This window comes from Argiope bruennichi, chromosome 7 (genome assembly GCF_947563725.1).
Source record: "Argiope bruennichi chromosome 7, qqArgBrue1.1, whole genome shotgun sequence".
Lineage (NCBI taxonomy): Eukaryota > Metazoa > Arthropoda > Arachnida > Araneae > Araneidae > Argiope > Argiope bruennichi.
In genome coordinates, this window is record NC_079157.1 from 65,015,449 (window position 1) to 65,036,649 (window position 21,201).

At 31.1% G+C, this 21,201-nt stretch overlaps 1 protein-coding gene across 1 annotated transcript in view; it reads right to left on the minus strand.

Annotated features, from left to right (window-relative positions):
• LOC129974829 (monocarboxylate transporter 12-like) overlaps nt 1-21,201 on the minus strand; it is a 296,075-nt gene that overhangs the window by 83,846 nt on the left and 191,028 nt on the right. The window contains exon 2 of the mRNA XM_056087594.1: nt 1,642-1,799. Coding sequence (XP_055943569.1) covers nt 1,642-1,799 — 158 coding nt within the window. The remainder of the gene's footprint in view (nt 1-1,641; nt 1,800-21,201) is intronic.

Sequence of the window (21,201 nt, forward strand, 5' to 3'; positions counted from 1 at the left end):
TATATTTTCCACTGCTGTTTGTGAAAAGGCATTATCTAATCAATTGTGTACAAAATGGGTGTGGGTATCGTTAAAATACAAAATATCATACAGGTTCATTCCAGCACCTGGTAAATACAGGGTGTCCCAGAATTAACGCAACGTTTGAATTTGCCTCCATTCATGTAGTTAAAAACTGGCAACCCTATTTAAAAAACATTTACTGCTGATAGTTTAGGGTAGTATAAACGGAGCGTTACACGATAGAACAACGTGTTAACGTAATATTTGAATTAAATAAAAAAAACACAGTTTCTTTTTCTTAATATTGTTATATATTTATTGAATCGTAAAGTACTCAGGATAGAGTTATGTATAGAATAACAAATAGGGCAAATGGGCTCCACGGCTTTGTTGGTACATACGCACTTTTTTGTAAAAATTTTCGTGACCATTTTGAATAAATGTAGTTGAATTTCGTTGATAAAGCGTTGAATTTCCTCTTTCAACGCACGCGTGCTTGTGGGCTTGTTGGCATAGACCTTTGACTTCAAATAACCCCATAAAAAGAAATCCAATGGTGTTAAATCACGCGATCTAGGGGGCCAATTCTCAAATTTTCAAACTGTGGCAGCTAGACTTTCATTTTTTTTTTTTTTTTTTTTTTTAATTTCTTCAACAATGAAAACACACGTTGTTCTGTAGTGTAACGCTCTATTACTAACCCTAAGCTATCGTCTGTCAAATTGTTTTTTTTTTAATAGAGTTGCCAACACTTCACTTCATGAATAGTCGCAAATTCAAATCTTGCGTTAATTTTGGGACCCCCTTTATCAGACATTATCATGTATATTGAAATTAAAACATATTTCATTTTAAAATGTTTTTCTTCAGTGCAAGTATTAGAATATCATTCATTGTCTGTTATTGCCAAATTCTTTAAGCATCTCCTTGTAATTTTTATTCTGCTACCCGTGCAGTATCCTTTAGTGTAACAAGCAATATATATTATAGATAAAAAAAAATAATAATAATATTTTAAAATGTGTTTATTGTTATTACTCGTTTTTTTTATTGCTTCCTGTTCCCAAATCTTTTTAATTTTGAAATTAAATAACGATTTAGCGATTTAAGAATGAATTGCAATTTAGAAAAAGAATATAAATAATTTATAAACCTGAAAGGTCTGCCAATGAATATGTGATTGGGCATTCCGGAGGTTTAGAATATACATTTAGAAATAACTGATACCCTTTAAATCAGAAAGCCACACCATTTTTTTTTTTTGTGTGTGTGTGTGTGTATGTAAAGAACCAATAATTTTTACTGCGGTCGAATAAGAATATTAAGCATCGTTTTATATCACGTTCTGTTTTAATTAATATCTTTAGTATTAAAATTTGTATTTTGAAGGAATTGAAATTTCCATAATTTAATACACAAAAATAACATTAATTTAATTATAGAATCCAATTATTTGAAAATTTAAATTTTTCTTTAAAAAAAACAAAAACAAAAAAATATTATATGAGATTCGCAAACGTCCCAGTTCACAATAGGCTGTGCCCATGTGAAAAAATCGTACCGGATTAAACAAGGCCTATTATTTTCTGTGCTTAAACAAAGCAGTAAATATATAAAAGCAAAGGTTTCATGAAGTACCTGATGCATCTGAGAAGCAAAGGAAGTGAAGAGACATCCCAGGGCAGCGGTCAATCCACCGAAGACAGCGGTCAAGCGCGTACTTTTTCTTCGACAGAAGGCCACGATAAGCGGTGACAGGAAAAGACCCAAACTGACACTCAGTGATCCTAACCACACTGCAAAGAAAAAGATAAGGATTTTAATGGAAATGCATTGGTATTGTGTCTGTTTTTTAATATATATGATTAGGCGCTTTTCATTTCAATGAAGTTTTAAATCACTTGGAGTAGTCTTTTCAAAAGTTTCCTTCATATTTTCTAATGAAAGTGTTACGCTCCCCCCCCCACACCATATAAAATTGAAGATCTTGGGGAGCATCTTTCAAGTGCTTGCCTAGCATAGCACTTGGAAATAATAACTACAAAATATAGAATTTTGGCTTAAATTTAGCATTTTTACTGAATTTATCTTGTGATTTTTTGACAATTAATTCTTTTGCATGAATATAAATACCTTACATGGTATACCGGGTATAATCATGGTATAATCACAAGATGGCATACAATATTCAATTTATTTCAGCTATTGCGTTTTTCAGATTGTACATTTATATGCATGCGAAGGCACGCGTCTTTAAGTTTATACATATGGTCCCTTTGTTAGATTACGTTTCGTAGTTATCTTGATCGCTTGTATTCGAACAACCAAACAGACAATTTCCTTTAATTGGATTTCGTTCAAAATTTAAAAGAAATCCACAAAAGTGGTGTATTTCATCTATCTAGGTCAAAGCGTTTTGAGTTATCGTATTATGTCTCTCTGCCGTCCTATCTATCTGTGAAACACGATTTCAAAAATGTGGTTTTTGGAATTATCGTGTTTACAGATGGACAGACAGATATAATTCCCAAAATGTGTTTTTCAGACTCAGTGAGGCATGAAACGTCTAAATTCGTCAAAATCTCGAATTATAGTTTTTGACGATTACATTACTTTTAAGGATTGTGACGTGTGTGTAGCTAAGTCGTTCTCTTGGCTTTAGATGGCGCTGCTGAAAAAACAAGAGACTTACCCTTGGCTTAAAACTACAAGACTTCTTAAAGTCAGTGGGCTTGTCTAGACAAGAACCATTAGAAACAACGACAATAACATTACTTTTTCTTTGTATACATATACGAAAAAGTAATACCGATTTCTTTTTCAAAAACCAGAAGAAATCTATATTTTAAAGACCAGAAGAAATTTAGCTTTTTTATCTATTTAGAAATTCTCTATTAGATGAAAATTATTTATGCATATTTGTAACAATTCTCACCTCTTCTTAAAAGTCTTCTTTCCAGTTTACCTTTGAATTGCCAAAAGAAAATGGTTGATATTGTTTGCTATTCGAATGTGATTCCTGGTCAATATAGATGTCGTACAAGAATCCCATTTAAGAAGTGTTCACTAAAAAAGATTGTAACATCCAACAATGTGAACACTCATACATATATGAGTCCTATTTTGTAGAGAGAGATGGTGTCCTTCTAATATAAGAATCACGTTGATTGGAAATATAAGTAGTTTTCTTTTCTGACACCCGTTTTACGTTCAATATCCATATATGCGCTTGTGCTTTTAATTTTCTTACGGCATTAAATATATTTCACGAATGATATTTTCCAAGAAAGTATATATTTCATATTGTCACCTTAAGATTGTTTTAGTAATTATCATAGTTTCTTTGAATTTAAGCCTTATTAAAAAAATCAGTTAAATAAGGTTTAAAGTAGAGGTTTTTATTACGTTTATTAAACGATTCTATTAAATTTTAAAAAGAATTCAAATTAAAAATGTATCCGAAACACATTTTTCATTATTTATTACTTGGATTGAATTCGAGAGCTACGCCAATTAAATTGTCAGTACTTAATCAAAATTTATCCCTAAAATTAAAATTTTACTCAAGTATGATTAATGAGTTCTGAATACGCCGCGAAGAGCTTTTCGATCACATTTCAAATTCACTCTGGACTGATATCGCAAATTGTTTTGAATGTCTATCGTTTCATTTCTATCTTAAGAAGTTATATTTAAAAATAGTTTGATAATTTCATCGCATGAAGATTTGAAGTAATTACAGTTCAAGCTATGGCTGTGTTGTTTTTATTATGATTATATTATCAGTTAATATTATTATTATCTATAAATTACGTGATAAGACTTAAATGAATAAAAATCCTGCATCTTTGTACTGTTGTTGGGTAGTTATTTTATGAGTAATAAATGCTTATTAAAAAGACTCTTTGAAAATTTTAGTTAGATTTAATTAAGAATTCATTGAAATATTACTACTTGTTTAAATAACTTAGAAACATATTACTGTACAAACATCATTTTTACAATATTTTAAAATTACAAAAGAAAACTTTTCAGCTTTGCTAATTTTATTTCTGCATAATTTTTTTTTCTAATTTTAATATCATTTACTTATTTATAAATAAATATTATTATTATATATTATATTATTACATTTTTTTGCAACAATAATTTTCGAAGTTTTAGTTAATGAATTTATTTTTACACACATTGCGGTAATATTCAATTCATTTTTTTGTGTGTTGCATTATTGTTGCTATAAAATTAGAAATGAATCTTTAAAATGAAATAACCATAGCAGAGCCAAGCCTAAATGTCACGAAGTTTTATCATTAATTTTTTTTATATATTTTAGATGTATGCGCATGCATATATATATATATATATATATATATATATATATATATATATATATATAATTCTGCATGCATATCATTGATTATTTAAGTTATTAAAAGTGTATTATTAATATTATTATGTATTATTATTAATTGTGCATGCATATTAATTGATTATTTAAGTTATTAAAAGTGCATTAATATTATTATGTATTATTATTAACTGTGCATGCATATTAATTGATTATTTAAGTTATTAAAAGTGCATTAATATTATTATGTATTATTATTAACTGTGCATGCATATTAATTGATTATTTAAGTTATTAAAAGTGTATTAATATTATTATGTATTATTATTAATTGTGTATGCATATCATTGATTATTTAAGTTATTTTTAAGTTAAATAAATGTTATAATTTATTTTGTTCGTTGTTCCAAATCATAATTAGGCTGTATTAATATAATTAAAAATAATTTATGAAGAAATGGGCAAAAAATATTCTTAATAATGAAAAAAACTAAAATACTGTCATCCTCGCTCGCTTCTTATTTCACGTGATTTTTCTATATCCCTCTCTAAAAGAAAGTATTTGTTAGTAGTAAAATCAAATTAATAATTAATAACAATGATTAATTAGCTATAAAATATTAATTATTATGTGTATATAGTGATTCTTTATACATTATTTATCTGAATCTAGATCGTCTTAGCATTCTGGAATAGACAAGTGCAATATGAGTACAAGTGATTGGTTATTCAAATTATTCTTGTGATGCCAATGGATCCAGATAAATGAATGGCAATTCTAAAGTTTTATTTAATGTTAATAATAAATGGACGACTACTTCGAACATTCTTTTCACTCATAGATAGAATAAAAATAACTTAAAAAATAAACAAAAAAGATTTCAAAGAATAAAATATCCTCCTATTACTATTCATTTCTTATTCAAACGTCAACTATTTTTAAGAAATGAAAATATAGACCAAAATCTTTTCATCATAGATATAAAAGAAAAAAAATCAGCGGTTTATTTATTATTTTTTTTAAAGTCATAACCATCCAATGTTTTTCAAAACTTGTTTACACCATCTTTACCCATTCTTTTTTCCTTCAATAAAAGAATGATTATTAAAAGCATCCTGAAATCGCCTAAATTAAGACGACTTCTCCCAATAAATCCATCAAAACCGAATTAATCCTTGTCAAGATTTGCAAAGAGACGGAATCTAATCAACAACCTGTCTTAATTTCCTATCTGAGGGCAGGCAGGCAATAAACAAACAAAAAAAAATCTGATATCAGATTGCTTCCTTTAATCCAACATTCACCAAGTAGATAGATTGCTCAAAGAAAAAAAAAAAATGAGATCGACCTTATAAATGGTTCGGTTAATTAATCGGCTTAATGTCGCACGTCGATTGCTGGCGTTACAAAAAAGCAAACGATCAAATGAAGATGAAAATATGGCGGATGTATTGCTATTGGTTGTATGTATGTGTGACGTCAACGTACCACGTGATCCATACACCCGAGTAGAATTAATAGTGTCAGATTTTTATTTCTATTGGTCCTTATTGGGTGTTCTTTAATATATCATTTACCAGGAATGGATTTTTTTTTCTGTCTGGGGTAAATGGTTGCTTTTCACACGCCTCAATAGTTCGTTAAGGATTGGGAAGATATTCGGGAAACATACTTAGTGGGATATTATATTGTGAAGTTTTCCTCCATAATTTGGTGCAATCTTCGTTTGGTACGTTGCATTGACGTTTGATGATTGATTTATGTTTGTTGTTATTGCGGCAGAAAGAAGCCTGGTATGTAACAATACTGGCTTGTTATGGCTGCTGTTTGTAGATAATAAGTCATGGGGTAAAGTTCGAAAAATTGTGACAATTTATTTGGTGAAAATTCTTTTCTGTAAAAAGTTAGTGCGTGCTTGCGATAAATCAGTATTAACCGTTTCTATTTCTTTTTGATGCGATTTTTGCTTTCTACATCGTCATTTTAGTTTTCAGTCATGTTTTGTGAAGTAGCAAATCATAATCTATCAGTTTATTCTTTAATCTAGCCAATTTTACTTTCTGGCTCATTTTCACTTATTTTTGCTAGAATTAATAAATTTCAATATCACAATCCAGACCTTAAATATTTATTCACTCTTTTTTTAGCTTTTCGTACACGAAGTAGTAAAAGATAAAATACTGTATTCGTAAATAATATTCAAACTCAAAATTTTGACGAATCTTAAAGGTTCTGCCGCTCCGAGTCCCAAAACACGTATTTTAAAAATATGTGTTTTGGGATTTGGGGTCTGTATCTCTGTGTGAACATAATAAATGCTTTGAGTGAAATGATAAATGCTTTGAGTTTGACAGATGAAATTTGGCATACGAACTTTTCATCAACTTTGTAGATTTCTAATAGTTTTGAACAAAATTCATTTTGAGGAAGTGCGTCTGTCCAAGTGCAAATGGACAGGATAGCTATAAAATGAAAATCATTAAACAAATAAAATTCCCTTTCTTAAATTCACACGTGTCAAGAAAAATCCCTTATCAGATCTTGAAATAAAACCACCAGAGGGAAAAAATTCTATCACTTTACTCTTGTATCGAGATGTGAACAGACTTCTTTTCGCGTTTTCCATTTAAAAATTGTCACCCGGATGAAATAAATCGAAGTTCAAAATTTCAAAAGTTTCTTCGTTTCGGCAACGCATCTACAAAATTATATATATATGTAACGATATTTTAATTCTAATTTCAATTTAATTAATTTCCAAGATTTTATCTTAATTTAGCCCACAGTAACTTCATTCTAAAAATATTCTCTTATTTCGTAATCCAATTCCACTTTCGGTTTAATTAATTTCTCTGTAAAACTAATGCGCCATCGGAATTACGTATCAAATGAAAGTGATACTTTCGTTGTCCTTGTCAGAGGTCAAAACATGTATTCCATCGGCGCGTGGTCGGAAATCCAATGTTATATAAGACTAGTGATCGTTTGGTTCGGCCCTTCTTCTTTCTTACTTCTGCTTTTGTGCCGCACTGCGTCTGCTTGTAAATAAATTGCTTTCACTAAGTGGATATTAAAATTAAATTAAAAATACAAAATCTCTTCACTGCTTGTTAAACCTGCTGCTTTACTCGAAATAATGTCACACACACACACACACACATATATATATATCACTTCCTGACTTTTCTCCCTATACTATAAAGCACCAAGTGCCCATACACAGGACTAAGTGAAATTCTAAGATCTCTAGATGTTGAAGATCTAACTCAAGGTCCACAATCTTTAGGCGGGGGAAAGGGGATAATACTTTTATAAGAAAGTACGAAAGAAATTTTCGAAGAGCCCACTCTCTCTGCTTTTTAAACATGATTCCGAATGAATTCCAAAACTGTCACGAAGCATTCTAAAATTATCTTGTAGACAAAATTTGTTCATATGTGCATTTTAAAAGTATTTGCTTTTCTGTTGTTTGCCGCATAAAGTTTTAATTACTAAAATTAAAAGAAATCTTTTTCAAACCCATCACTGGCTTAGAATGTTTATTTCCTCCTCCGCGCCTTATTTTATCAAGGAATATGTTAATGAAATAATCTGAACATTTGGCTTGCAACACGATGCAGCGTGCATTACCAAAACCATTCAATTTGCAAGAATAGGAAAAGAAATAAAAGGAAGTTCTGCAACTAATAAGAACTATGCTTTCAGCTGACAAAAGGGAACTGTGTTCCAAATTCGAGCGTTTTAGAAAAACACTGCCTTAAAACAGTGTTCCCCTTTAATGTATTTTCTCATCTTTTTAAATCTTCCGAGTCTGTTGTATTTTTTCTTCCCTTCATCATGATGGCTCAGAAGCTTAGCATTTCCGTTACAATAGAAAACGCTGACATATCAGCTTATGAAACGCACTTCCTAACCCCTCGTCCCTATCCCCCCCCCCCAGACCATGAGGACTCTTCGCAGAGTTATCTTCTCCTCTTTCGGGCGACCAGCCAAAACTAAGGAATGACAACAAAGAAAAAGCCCAGATTCATGTGTTTCTCTACTATGGTGGGAAGTTCTCTAACACAAACGGGCCGAAAAAGATGTATTCTAAGGTCACAGAGTTTATTTCTTACTTTTTGTTCCATGCATTCAATTATTGCTGAGTTCGCAAAATATATATTTATGGAAATATATGGGATGGATATGTATCCAGTGTGAAAAATGACCCAAGATAAACATTTGCAGTTTCGTTTTTAGATGGCTTCTAAAATGATTCTGTCATATCTGTTTGATAAATAAGAGGCGACAATTAATGGTCTCAAAATGGACTCTGCCAGAACTAATGGATAGGTCTTTTGGACGCAAATATGAAGCCGAAATATTTATGAGTGCAATTTTCTAGTGGCTGTTCTTAGTAGTGTTGGTGTAGACAGATTTGTCTGTGCCTGTCGCGGAACACGCATTTCAGAGTTGATGCTCTTTCGTTTTCTGCCACCATTTATAATATTGTTCTTAGAAAGACAGCCCATAGGATGAACGGTTTTGAGGAAATGACAGCAGTAATGGACTGATTGAAAAGCTTTTCTAGGAGTATTCGATGATTGATAGAAAAGTGGAAAATATTGATATTCTAGAGATGTTTGAAAATGTGTTTGAGCATTGAGCATCCAAATGCACAGATAATATTTTTGCTGGCTCGTATATGAAATGCATAAAGATGTATTATAATCTGACATTGAATTTTTGATTAATATTCTTTTTTAGACATTCATGGGTAAAAAAACACTTTGGACATGATGTCTGACTGTAAATTATATAAGTAATCAACATGACAAGTTTATTTATATGTAATGTAAGATGTTGCTTTTATCCAAAAAATAGTAGATTTATACCAAATTATGAAGGAACAAAATCATTAAATGAGAAGTTCCTATCCTTAAACTATGTGTAGTTGGTGGGTGTAATTGCTATAGGTGGAAGTTGTTATGAAATTTGGTACAAGAATTTTAGACTAAACCCAAATACAGAAATGCAGTGATTGTTTATTAGTCTCCGTTTGACTGTAAATTAGAGTGGCAATTAAAAAAAATGTTACATGTTGAAAGAAACTACTTCAATATGTAATCTTAATAGATACTTTGAATTGCAGGCTTAAATATAGACATCAAATGTAATTCAAGAAGAAGAAAAAGATTCTTCAATGTGTCAATAAAAATTTTATGTTGCGTACTAATACTTCAATGTTTATTAAAAATTTAATTTTGTTCGTTAAAATTGCGTGCCCATTTTGTATTGAAATTTCTTTCGTATATGTCTCCTTCTGTAGAGACCTTATATATATGTGTGTGTGTGTGTGTGTGTGTGTGTGTGTGTGTGTGTGTGTGTGTGTGTGTGTGTGTGTGTGTGTGTGTGTGTGTGTGTGTGTGTGTGTGCGTGAGTGCGTGTATGTGTGTAAACATTATTATGCAGAAGCGTTGCCAAAAAAAGGAGAACTTTAATTTTAAAATTTTAACTTCGATTTATTTCACCAGGAGGGGGGGGGGTTATAGTTTGTGTACAGAGAAGGGGCGATAATAAACAGACATCGGTCCCCATCGCGATCTAAGAGCAAAGAAATTTTTCCCTTCAGTGATTTTACTATGGGATTTTGACACATGTCGATTTAAACAAGGGAATCTAAGGTAGCTTTGAAAAGTATGTGAGAATGCTAGGAATTTTTATCCTTTGTTCCTGTTGTGAGAACCCGGAATCAACCGGTTTTATTAAGCACGTGTTAGAATTAATTAAATAAAAAAGTAGGAATTGAACTAGGAAACAAGAAACCATTTTGTAATAAAGTTAACATGGGTTAAATTAAGATAAAAACTAGGAAATTACAGTAGAATCCCGATTATCCGCGCCTGCCGCACTAAGTTTTTTTTTTTTTTTTTTTGCTTCCAAGCAAAGAGAAAATGCTTCCGAAGCAAGAAGCAAACACAAATGACTGATTTCTTCAAAAAAGTGTAGTTTTACAGTTATGCTTTTGTAATTACATAATACATTGCAGTATTAAAACAGTACACATGTATTAATTTTTCTGTGTATCCTTGACGCCTCGCGTAAGTACAAAGCACTTTTCTGTTTTCATTCATAAAATGCATTTTAGGTTAGTTTTGAGTGATATACTAAAATATTAAGCTCTAGTTAAACATTTCCTGCTGCTTATTTTACGTTTCATTGTACATAAAACGATTTTTCAAAGTTGGAATGACTGTTTTCTCTTTTGCTATACCCGTTTTTAGCTTTTTTCGGATTATCCGCGATTTTTGTTATCCGCGGCGACCGCGCCACCCGATTCCGTGGATAATCGGGAGTGTACTGTAATTAGGGTTTAGATTAAGAGATATCATTAAGTATGTGTGTGTGTTCCATTTTTCCCATGCCTTCTTAATAGTGCATAAGAAATTCTTAGGAACTCCTATTAAGGATGATAAGAACTATTGAAAGCATTTTAACATTGTAAGTATTATCATTTTTTTTTTCTTCTGTCGTTTTTGAAAAACATGAAAAAAAAACATAATTTAGATGTTGATTTCTTTTTATATAATAGACCCTTTATTTTTTTTAAACCTATGTCATAAGCGCTTCTGATTCTCTTCTCGAAATTATATGTCATTAATGCATTTTATAAATCAGCAAATGTGGAAAAAAACTTTCAAACTCTAAACTTCCCAAACTCCAAAACTTTCTTGCAAAATAAAAAAAAATAAAAATGCTATAAAATTGTGAATCTTCGGTTAAGGTCTAGAATGCTTGCATGGCATTAGCAAATAATGGTAACTAAATATAGATCTTCGGCATGAATCTAATATTATAACTGAACCAAAACGAATTTGCATTTTGAACACCTTTTTACCAACCGATTGAAAACAAAATTTGACACTGAACTACAACTATAGTCGCAAAATTTCATATCAAATTTTATTTATTAATTAATTAAAACAAATTAATTATTGAATTAAATTTATTAAAGTTCATTAATTAATCCCATATTAATCTCAAATCATTGTGCTTTTGAGATATCGTATTTAAATGGATGTGAAAATATAAACCTACAGACGATCATCTCTTTGGCAGATTTGGTTTCAAATTTGGAACAGAATTATATTATATATGCTAAACCTGTGCACCAAATTTTATCTTTCTAGCTCTTTACTGTCAGTAGATACCTTATTCACTTGTACTCGGGTAGTTGGACAAATATTCTCTGAATGAATTTTGTTCACATTTTGATATAAATTTACAAATTTGATGGAAAGACTTTTTCCAAATTTCGCCTGATTATCTCCAAGCATTTTTAAAATAACGTATTCATAGACATACAAAAATAGTGCCAAAATTGTATTTTTTGGAAAATTTGAAACGTGAAAAGTTTTTTTTTTTTTTTGACGAATACAATACTTTTTCTTTGTGTATTTCAAATACAAGAAAATAAAAGAATACATAAAACCGTTCGCTGAGTTAGTAAAATCATCCATATCCTTCCATCGTAAAAAAAGAAGAGATGACCTAAAAGTTCTTTCTTTGTGAGTCAGAGCAATTGTACAGACCAGCTAGAAGCAGAAATAAAGTTATCCAAGAGAAATGGAATCAGGAGAAACCTTCCAAATATGATTTGTTTGGAAAGACTTCCAGAGAGCAAAGAATTGAGTTAATTTCCAACTCGTGTTATTACAACGGCATAAACAAAGCTGCAAAAGAAGTTAGGTTGAAGAAAACCCACAGCGAAATGATGCTAGATTTGATTAAGCGAAAGTATTTTATCAAACAGACCTCTTCTTCTGCTTTTCTTCAAGGAAAATGAATCTTAGCAGACTAGAAGAAACAAATTTAAATACTACTATCCAATTTAGGGATAGCGAGATATCATAAATAAAGTAATTAGCATAAGTAGAGAGAAAAAATAAAAGATAATTATTGCAAAATTAATCTAATTAGAGTTATTTAGAAGTGCCTTCAAGAAAAAGTCGTTGCGTTTTGATCCATTACTAATATTTTTAACATAACTAAACAAATTATAATTCTTTCTTAACTTGCTTAGCTGTGCTTTAAATGATACATTAAGTTTGTTGTTGTGTTGTTGTTTCTTATGGCACTTGCCACGGACAAGCCCGCTGTTCGAAGACAGCCGATTTAAGCCTGAGGGGGAGCGTCTCTTGTTTTTATAGTAGCGCCAAGAGTACGACTTAGCTACTCACGCATTACTCATTCGCTTGCACAACCCCTTTTTACAGGAGGGCACATTCACACATCTCACAGATAGAACAACGGAAGAACAACCATGCCCAAACCGGGACTCGAACCCGGGACGCCCAGATCACGGGGAAGACGCGCTACCCCTATGCCAGGAAGCCGGCACATTAAGTTTTAAGGCTGTTGCTGAACAATAGATAACTTTTATATATTAATCGGTTTTATTTTATATTTTTATATTTAATTATTGGAAAATTAAATTAATTAGAGTTGTTTAACAATAGCTTCAAAGAAAATTCTTTGCGTTTTGATCTATTACTAATATATTCAATACAACTAAATAAATAATGGTTCTATAATTACTTGCTTAGCTGTGTGGCAAAGATACATAAGAAGGATAAGTTCTAAGCAGTTGATGTAATATAGATAAAATTTTATATATTAATCTAATTTATTTTATATTTAACTCGATTTTTGCATTCTTTTATAGATGGAAATCGTCTCATTCTTAATTCCGAGTTTCTTATAATAGGTGCACAAATAAAGAAGATAAAGTGAGAAAAAAAGAGACACCTGAATTTTTTTTTCAAAAAGCTACTATTTTGCATTTTATCTAGAAGGTATTGTACTTTTTTGTTATTTAAATTAATTTAAATACCAAAAAATACGTAAACAAATAATTCCTGCTCCTTAGAATTTCACATAGATTACACGCTTCTGAAATTTTTTAAGAAATTCTATTTTAGCTATGAAAAAAAAAGCATTTCCTCCCAATGTTTTGACTTGGGAGGATTAATTGTTCAAGTATGCTGAGACTAAATCATAATACTCACTAATATGATATAGCATCATATTGAGATACGAAACACATTTTCTTTTAATAAATCAGAATGTTTCTAAACAGCTGTAACTCTCTTATGCTAGATAGTAGTTATTGTCAAATGAGAGAACTACTTTTTAAGAAATATGAGATGTTTTGCCTGCTAAGGACGAAAGATTTTGAATTTTTTGGATATTGTATGTATGAGAAAATTCTTACAATCCAATAATATTAATTTAAAATTTAAAATTTTCTGATTCGGATTGATTTGTTCCGGTTTTTAATGACTCATATATTAAGGGTATTACTATCGATTTTAAAAGGGCAACATAATGCAATAGCAGGTTAAGAAAACGACAATTTTGAACCAGCACATTTCTTTTCTCTTTACTTTATCTGGGATCGTTATTTCAGAGTTTACCAACTCGAAAAAGAATGTGGAACGTTAATCTTTCAAAAAACTTTTAAGGACAGCTTAAATACACAACTTTAATATTATATATATTTTTCTCTTGGGTCTCTTTTCTTAAGTCTTTAAATAAGAGTCAAGTCGTGCCTTGCAAAAAAAATTACTTCATTTATTTTTAGTTCAGCACGTATTTCATTACCTTCCTCAACAAAAGACTTAATATATCGCAAGTGTCAAGAAACTGAAAAGGCCTTTTAGGTTTGCAAAACAACTTAGATGCCTTTTAAAAAATATGATATGTTTTGCTTTCTGAGGTCGGAATTATTTTGAAATTTTCAGATATTGTTTGTATGAGAAAATTCTCACGATCCACTTATATTAATTTAAATTTTTCAAAAAAGCTCATTTAAAAAGTTTATGGCCATTTTATGAAATATTATGAAAACGCATAAAGATTTGCACGAGTATTGTTTGAATGTGACATGTCTAAGCTATACTAGTTTTTACCTTTTTTTAAAATTCCGTCTTATTTTGAAACACAACCCTTATATTTTTTTATAATTAATTATAAAGATGCATTTTATACAGAAGTCGTAATCTGCTAAGCCTGGATTCTTAATTACACTTTGCGATGTTAGAACTATATTTTCGAGCCAGAGGGGTTTTCAACGTTTCAACACACCGTTATTATTTTTTTTAAATTTTTATTTATTCAAGGTTTATTTATAAGAATAAATAAACCTTGAAAAAGTAAAAATTACGTAAACTTAACACATTCAAGTTTAAACTGTTTTTTATAATTTGCCGAGATTTAAGAAGTTCTAAAATAGATTCTTAGAGTATTTGGAAAACCCCGATTAAATAACTTAAAATCGTCATATTCATAAAGGTGTAAAAAATTGTTTATGAATGAGATATTAATTGACCTTACTAGTGTTTCTGTATCTGTAAGTGGATAGTTAAATTACGTAATAGAAATTTCGAATTCTTGTTTACAAATAAAATGATATTTACGTTGGGATTCCAATCCCCTAACTTCTAATCCAGGGAGATCTTTTTAAATTTTGTTCCCATAAGTAAGAATTAGAAAAATATATGAACCATCATAAAGGCTTTTTCTTAAAGATCAGTGCATCCTGAATGAAGTTTTTATAATCGCATATTAAGACACTTTAAATTATAATTGTTATATAATTTTTTTATATTAGGACTAACAGTGTTGCTCGTGAAATGGTGACGTCAGCGGAATCAAATTCTCATAACATAATATATAATTATGAGAATTAAATAAGAAAAATATTAGCTTTGCATTCATCTTTTATGCTTCTTCGTCATTATTATATCTCATAGTGAACTACAGGCGAAAAAAAAAAATCGAACAAATAATTGAAAATGAAGACAAGCTATAAAATAACCAACGGGATTAGCGTCCTGGCGTAGGAGTAGCGTGTCTCCCCCGTTATCTGGGCTTCCCGGGTTCGAATACCGGTTCGGGCATGGTTGTTCTTCATCTGTGTTCTATCTGTAAGGTGTGTGAATGTGCCCCCATGTAAAAAGGGGTTGTGCAAGCGAATTTGTGAGTTTCATCTTCATATGAGCTAGAAGTCAGGCTTCTGCCCTCGGGTGCTCTGGGGTCCTTACCCTCAGTAGCTACTGCACCCCCTTTCCGTGGAAACGTGGACACGACATCATCATCATCCTCAACAGGATTGGTCTCCTCAAAATTTTCTCGGAATAAGGTTATCCCGAGAACGCTTTGCATAGCACTGGCGTACAATAGTTACGAAATATTAACGTTTGACCTGAATTTAGAATTTTACTGAATCTATTATGTCATCCTTGGCCAATTTTTGGTGATTAATCCCTGTCATGCAGTTGATAGTATCCGAAAACCGAATTTTATCCATCTAGCTCTCTTCGTTTTGTGTTTATTATGTTAACTTATATTCAAATAACCAGACAGGTATACGTCTTTTGAACGGATTTTGCTCAAAATCTGATAGAAATATACAAATTTGGAGTAAAGATCGTCTACCAAATTTCATCCATCTAGCTCAAAGCGTTTTTAAGTTACCTCTGTCACAGACAAGCAGACAAAAAGACGAACATTTTCCAAACGTGTGTTTTTCGAACATTGGGAGATCTGAAACGTGGAGATTCATCGAAATTTCCAGTTCGAACTTTTTGACAATTGCTATATTTTATCTATACTATGTAGATTAGAAAGTAAAAACAAGAGACCAATAATGAAATTAGAAACTTTGCTGCAAACGATGGATTAGAATTTAAATTATATTATACAAAAATAACTTTGATGATCTCTGATTTCCTAATTTAACTTTTTGTCAAATCAACGAAGAAGGTAGAAATAGCAAAGAAATTAAAAGAAAAATAAAGAAAAGAATTAATTTAAAAAATGAATGAAAGAAGGAATTCTGACCGTTCTTATTTTAAATTAGAGAGAAGTGTTCATTCAATGATCTCAAAAAAAATTGAGAAGTATAATACAATATTAGAATGTTGATGACTGAATTCTAATTCTTAAAAATTTCGAGAATAGTGACTGATTTTTCAAACTTTCTATTTGATCAATAAATTACTTCAAAAATGCAATATGAATTTCTTTAAAGAGACAAAAGTTTGTTCTCTTTGATGATGCACTGACGTTTCTTTTTACAATCATCATATTCGATACTTTGGTGAAATATGAGCGAAACCAAAAGACCACAAAACTTTTCATTGCAAATTTTAAGTTAGATTAAATTTTAATATCGGTGTATATTGCATCAATATTGTGACTAAATTTCATGGCTGCCAGTTTGATAGATTTATCTGGATACTATAATGCACACATAATTTCAAACTCTTTCTATTTTAAGTATTGGTAATAAATACTAGAAAATAAAGATCTGGACCATATCCCTAAATGGTCATATATCTGGACCATAATCCAAAAATAGTATATAGATCTGAACCATATCCCTTAATGGTCATATATCTGGACCATAATCCAAAAATAGTATATAGATCTGAACCATATCCTTTAATGGTCATATATCTGGACCATAATCCAAAAATAGTATATAGATCTGAACCATATCCCTTAATGGTCATATATCTGGACCATAATCCAAAAATAGTATATAGATCTGAACCATATCCCTTATGATCATATATCTAGAAAATAATCCAAAAATAGTATATAGATCTGAACCATATCCCTTAATGGTCATATATCCGAACCATATCCCTTATGGTCATATATCTAGACCATAACCCAAAAATAGTGTATAGATCTGGACCATATCCCTAAATGGTCATATATCTGGACCATAATCCAAAAATAGTATATAGATCTGAACCATATCCCTTAATGGTCATATATCTGGACCATAATCCAAAAATAGTATATAGATCTGAACCATATCCTTTAATGGTCATATATCTGGACCATAATCCAAAAATAGTATATAGATCTGAACCATATCCCTTAATGGTCATATATCTAGACCATAACCCAAAAATAGTGTATAGATCTGAACCATATCCCTTAATGGTCATATATCTGGACCATAATCCAAAAATAGTATATAGATCTGAACCATATCCCTTAATGGTCATATATCTGGACCATAATCCAAAAATAGTATATAGATCTGAACCATATCCCTTATGATCATATATCTAGAAAATAATCCAAAAATAGTATATAGATCTGAACCATATCCCTTAATGGTCATATATCTGAACCATATCCCTTATGGTCATATATCTAGACCATAACCCAAAAATAGTGTATAGATCTGAACCATATCCCTAAATGGTCATCTATCTGGACCATAATCCAAAAATAGTATATAGATCTGAACCATATCCTTTAATGGTCATATATCTGGACCATAATCCAAAAATAGTATATAGATCTGAACCATATCCCTTAATGGTCATATATCTGAACCATATCCCTTATGGTCATATATCTAGACCATAACCCAAAAATAGTGTATAGATCTGGACCATATCCCTAAATGGTCATATATCTGGACCATAATCCAAAAATAGTATATAGATCTGAACCATATCCCTTAATGGTCATATATCTGGACCATAATCCAAAAATAGTATATAGATCTGAACCATATCCTTTAATGGTCATATATCTGGACCATAATCCAAAAATAGTATATAGATCTGAACCATATCCCTTAATGGTCATATATCTAGACCATAACCCAAAAATAGTGTATAGATCTGAACCATATCCCTTAATGGTCATATATCTGGACCATAATCCAAAAATAGTATATAGATCTGAACCATATCCCTTAATGGTCATATATCTGGACCATAATCCAAAAATAGTATATAGATCTGAACCATATCCCTTATGATCATATATCTAGAAAATAATCCAAAAATAGTATATAGATCTGAACCATATCCCTTAATGGTCATATATCTGAACCATATCCCTTATGGTCATATATCTAGACCATAACCCAAAAATAGTGTATAGATCTGAACCATATCCCTAAATGGTCATCTATCTGGACCATAATCCAAAAATAGTATATAGATCTGAACCATATCCTTTAATGGTCATATATCTGGACCATAATCCAAAAATAGTATATAGATCTGAACCATATCCCTTATGATCATATATCTAGAAAATAATCCAAAAATAGTATATAGATCTGAACCATATCCCTTAATGGTCATGTATCTGGACTATAACCCAAAAATAGTGTATAGATCTGAACCATATCCCTTAATGGTCATATATCTGGGCCATAATCCAAAAATAGTATATAGATCCGTCAACATAAAAACTTTCTTTCACAAATATTGATTATTATGTTGAGAAATAGTTATTATTTATTTTATAAGAATGAATGTCGTGTTTTTTTTTTCATAATAAAAATGAAAGGTTTCATTTATTTATTCACTCCTTTATTTACTGAAAATTTCCGGAACCTGAAAATCTCGATGAGATCAACGTACTTATGTACTTCTTTTAGAAAATGTTCAGCAATATTTCATTTAAAGCAATTTCTTAACTATCTCTGAGAAATATCGTTTTCACTCGCTTTAGCAAACAAACAAAGAACCCCATTCAACATTTGATCTTATAACATAAAAAAAAAAACTCTAACTAATAACACTTAACTCACACATTTATAAACGCCATCTACAATCCTTTAGCCAAAAGTTGGAAAGCATCCCAGGGGGTACTGGCTTAAAACAACAACAACCGAGTGCCGTTTAATAGACCGGTACCCGAACACTTTAGTTCCAATGCGCAAATCAATTCCATCTCTGTTTGGCAGAGTGACAAAATCAAAACAAACACCAGGGGTAGAAAAAGATTTCCGGGAATTGATAGAGTTCTCGAATTCCTTCCAATTTTTGCGAACAGTATGATATTCTGTTCCTTTTATTTGAGCTGTCTAGAATAAAACAGTGGTTAGATAGTAAAGGGAGACTGTTCAGAGTACTAGAAAACTTTATCCCTGTGGAAAGTGAGCCGTTTCCGGCGGATAAGCATTTAAATAGCTCAGAGATTACTTATGTATGTTGGCATCGGTTACCCACCAGACGAAGGTGGGATTAACTGATGTTCTTGGTTAAATAAATAATGTTGTAGTCTAGTCCGAAGATTCTTTTGGATTTATTGTCTAAGAAAGTTTTCACTTTATCTTCCTATGCGATGTAAGTAGAGAGGAAATATTGTGACCGAGAAAAAAAATCTCTCTCGATATTTTGACTAATCTTCTAAGGTCATAAAAGTAATATGTAGAATTATCTAATACGAAAGTGTACTAAAAAGGTAAATGTTACAGAAAAAAGTAACTGAATGAAATAAGAAAATGTTCTTTTTCAAATTTTTTACTAATATTTTACTAGTATTTCTAGTATTTTCATTCCTACATAACAAAAAATTTATGTATCTTTTTGCGCATTTTCCATTTTGAAAGGATTGCCCAATTATGTTTCGTTTCTCTATTTTTATAAAGTATTATTTCTCATTTTTTTTATTTGTTCATTCTGAAAATTTCGTATTTTATTATTTGTATTTCCCTATATTAAGCATCAAATTACAAGATCCTGCCTTTAGGCTCTGCAATCAAAAATAATTTTTGTTACTCGTTATCAAATCCTTTTATCATCTCAATTCTATTTAACATGATTGATTGGCTGAATTTTGACCTCTTTGGCGCCAATAAAATGATACAATAAGAGCCAATATACTAATCATACTGTGCCAGCTGTTTAACATGAACTGATGTTCTGTCAGTAATTGTTCAATGCTCTAAAATAGCCATGTAATCTCAAAGAAAGATCTCTATGGCGAATGGGTATGAGCGAAGATAGAACCTGGGATCTTGTGGTTCGCAGCCCAGTAACATGACCACGATATAAAAGCAATTGCTCGGGTAGCGTAGCTGTTAACTGGCTTATAAGCTATTCACTACAGACTCTCCCCCAGTGAGTCGGAGGTGCGACGAACGATATGGCTGTTGAGTGGTGATGTATTATCTATTGATTCTAATGCGCCCATACTCATTTGAGCCAAGCATTATGGCGAGCATGTGTGGGTGAGTGAGTAGTTGCTGCATTAAGTGAGTCTGACGACTTTGATTTGCTGCATCAAGTGAATCTGACGATTTTTGTTTGCTGTGGATAGATGGCGCACAACAGCAGTAAGAAGGTTGAGGGTTCATCGTCCGAGGTCACCAAAGAAGCCAATTGGTATGTGCTAGGATGGATCCTGGTACACGATACAAAAGCAATTTCTTGGGTAGCGTAGCTGTTAACTGGCTTATAAGCTATTCACTACACCTCGATCAATAGCCGGTTTGTTACAGGAAGGCAACTACTCAAGGGGGAGGGGGGATTTTCTCTTTTCCATATACATATCAGCACAAATAGATAACCGGAATTAACAAGGCTACAATCCTCCATTTTAAAAATACTTGTGCTTTATGCTTTAAATATACTTTAAGAAATGCAGAAAACAATAAAAGGAACGGTGCAAGACTTTTGAATTAAGTTATATGGCTGTCAAAGCTTGCAGTTTAAAACTATTTTGTTAGATAAATAATTTAATTTTTTAGCAATCATTAATATTAGCGAACCATCTGGTCACTACAAGAGGCTAGGATGAAATACAATAGTAAATGGTTGAAATGCCAAACATTTAGTTCCCTAAATCTTACAACAACTACTTCAGAATCTTCGCTGATTGCTCAAACTTTAGCTGTATTCTGAAGATTGTATGAGAAATTTGAAATCCTATCATAATGTTTACAAGTACAAAATGCATCTACGAGTTTATATATATATAGGACCCATATTCTTGCAAATAAAGGAATTAACTCTTTAATTGCAAAATAACACTTAAT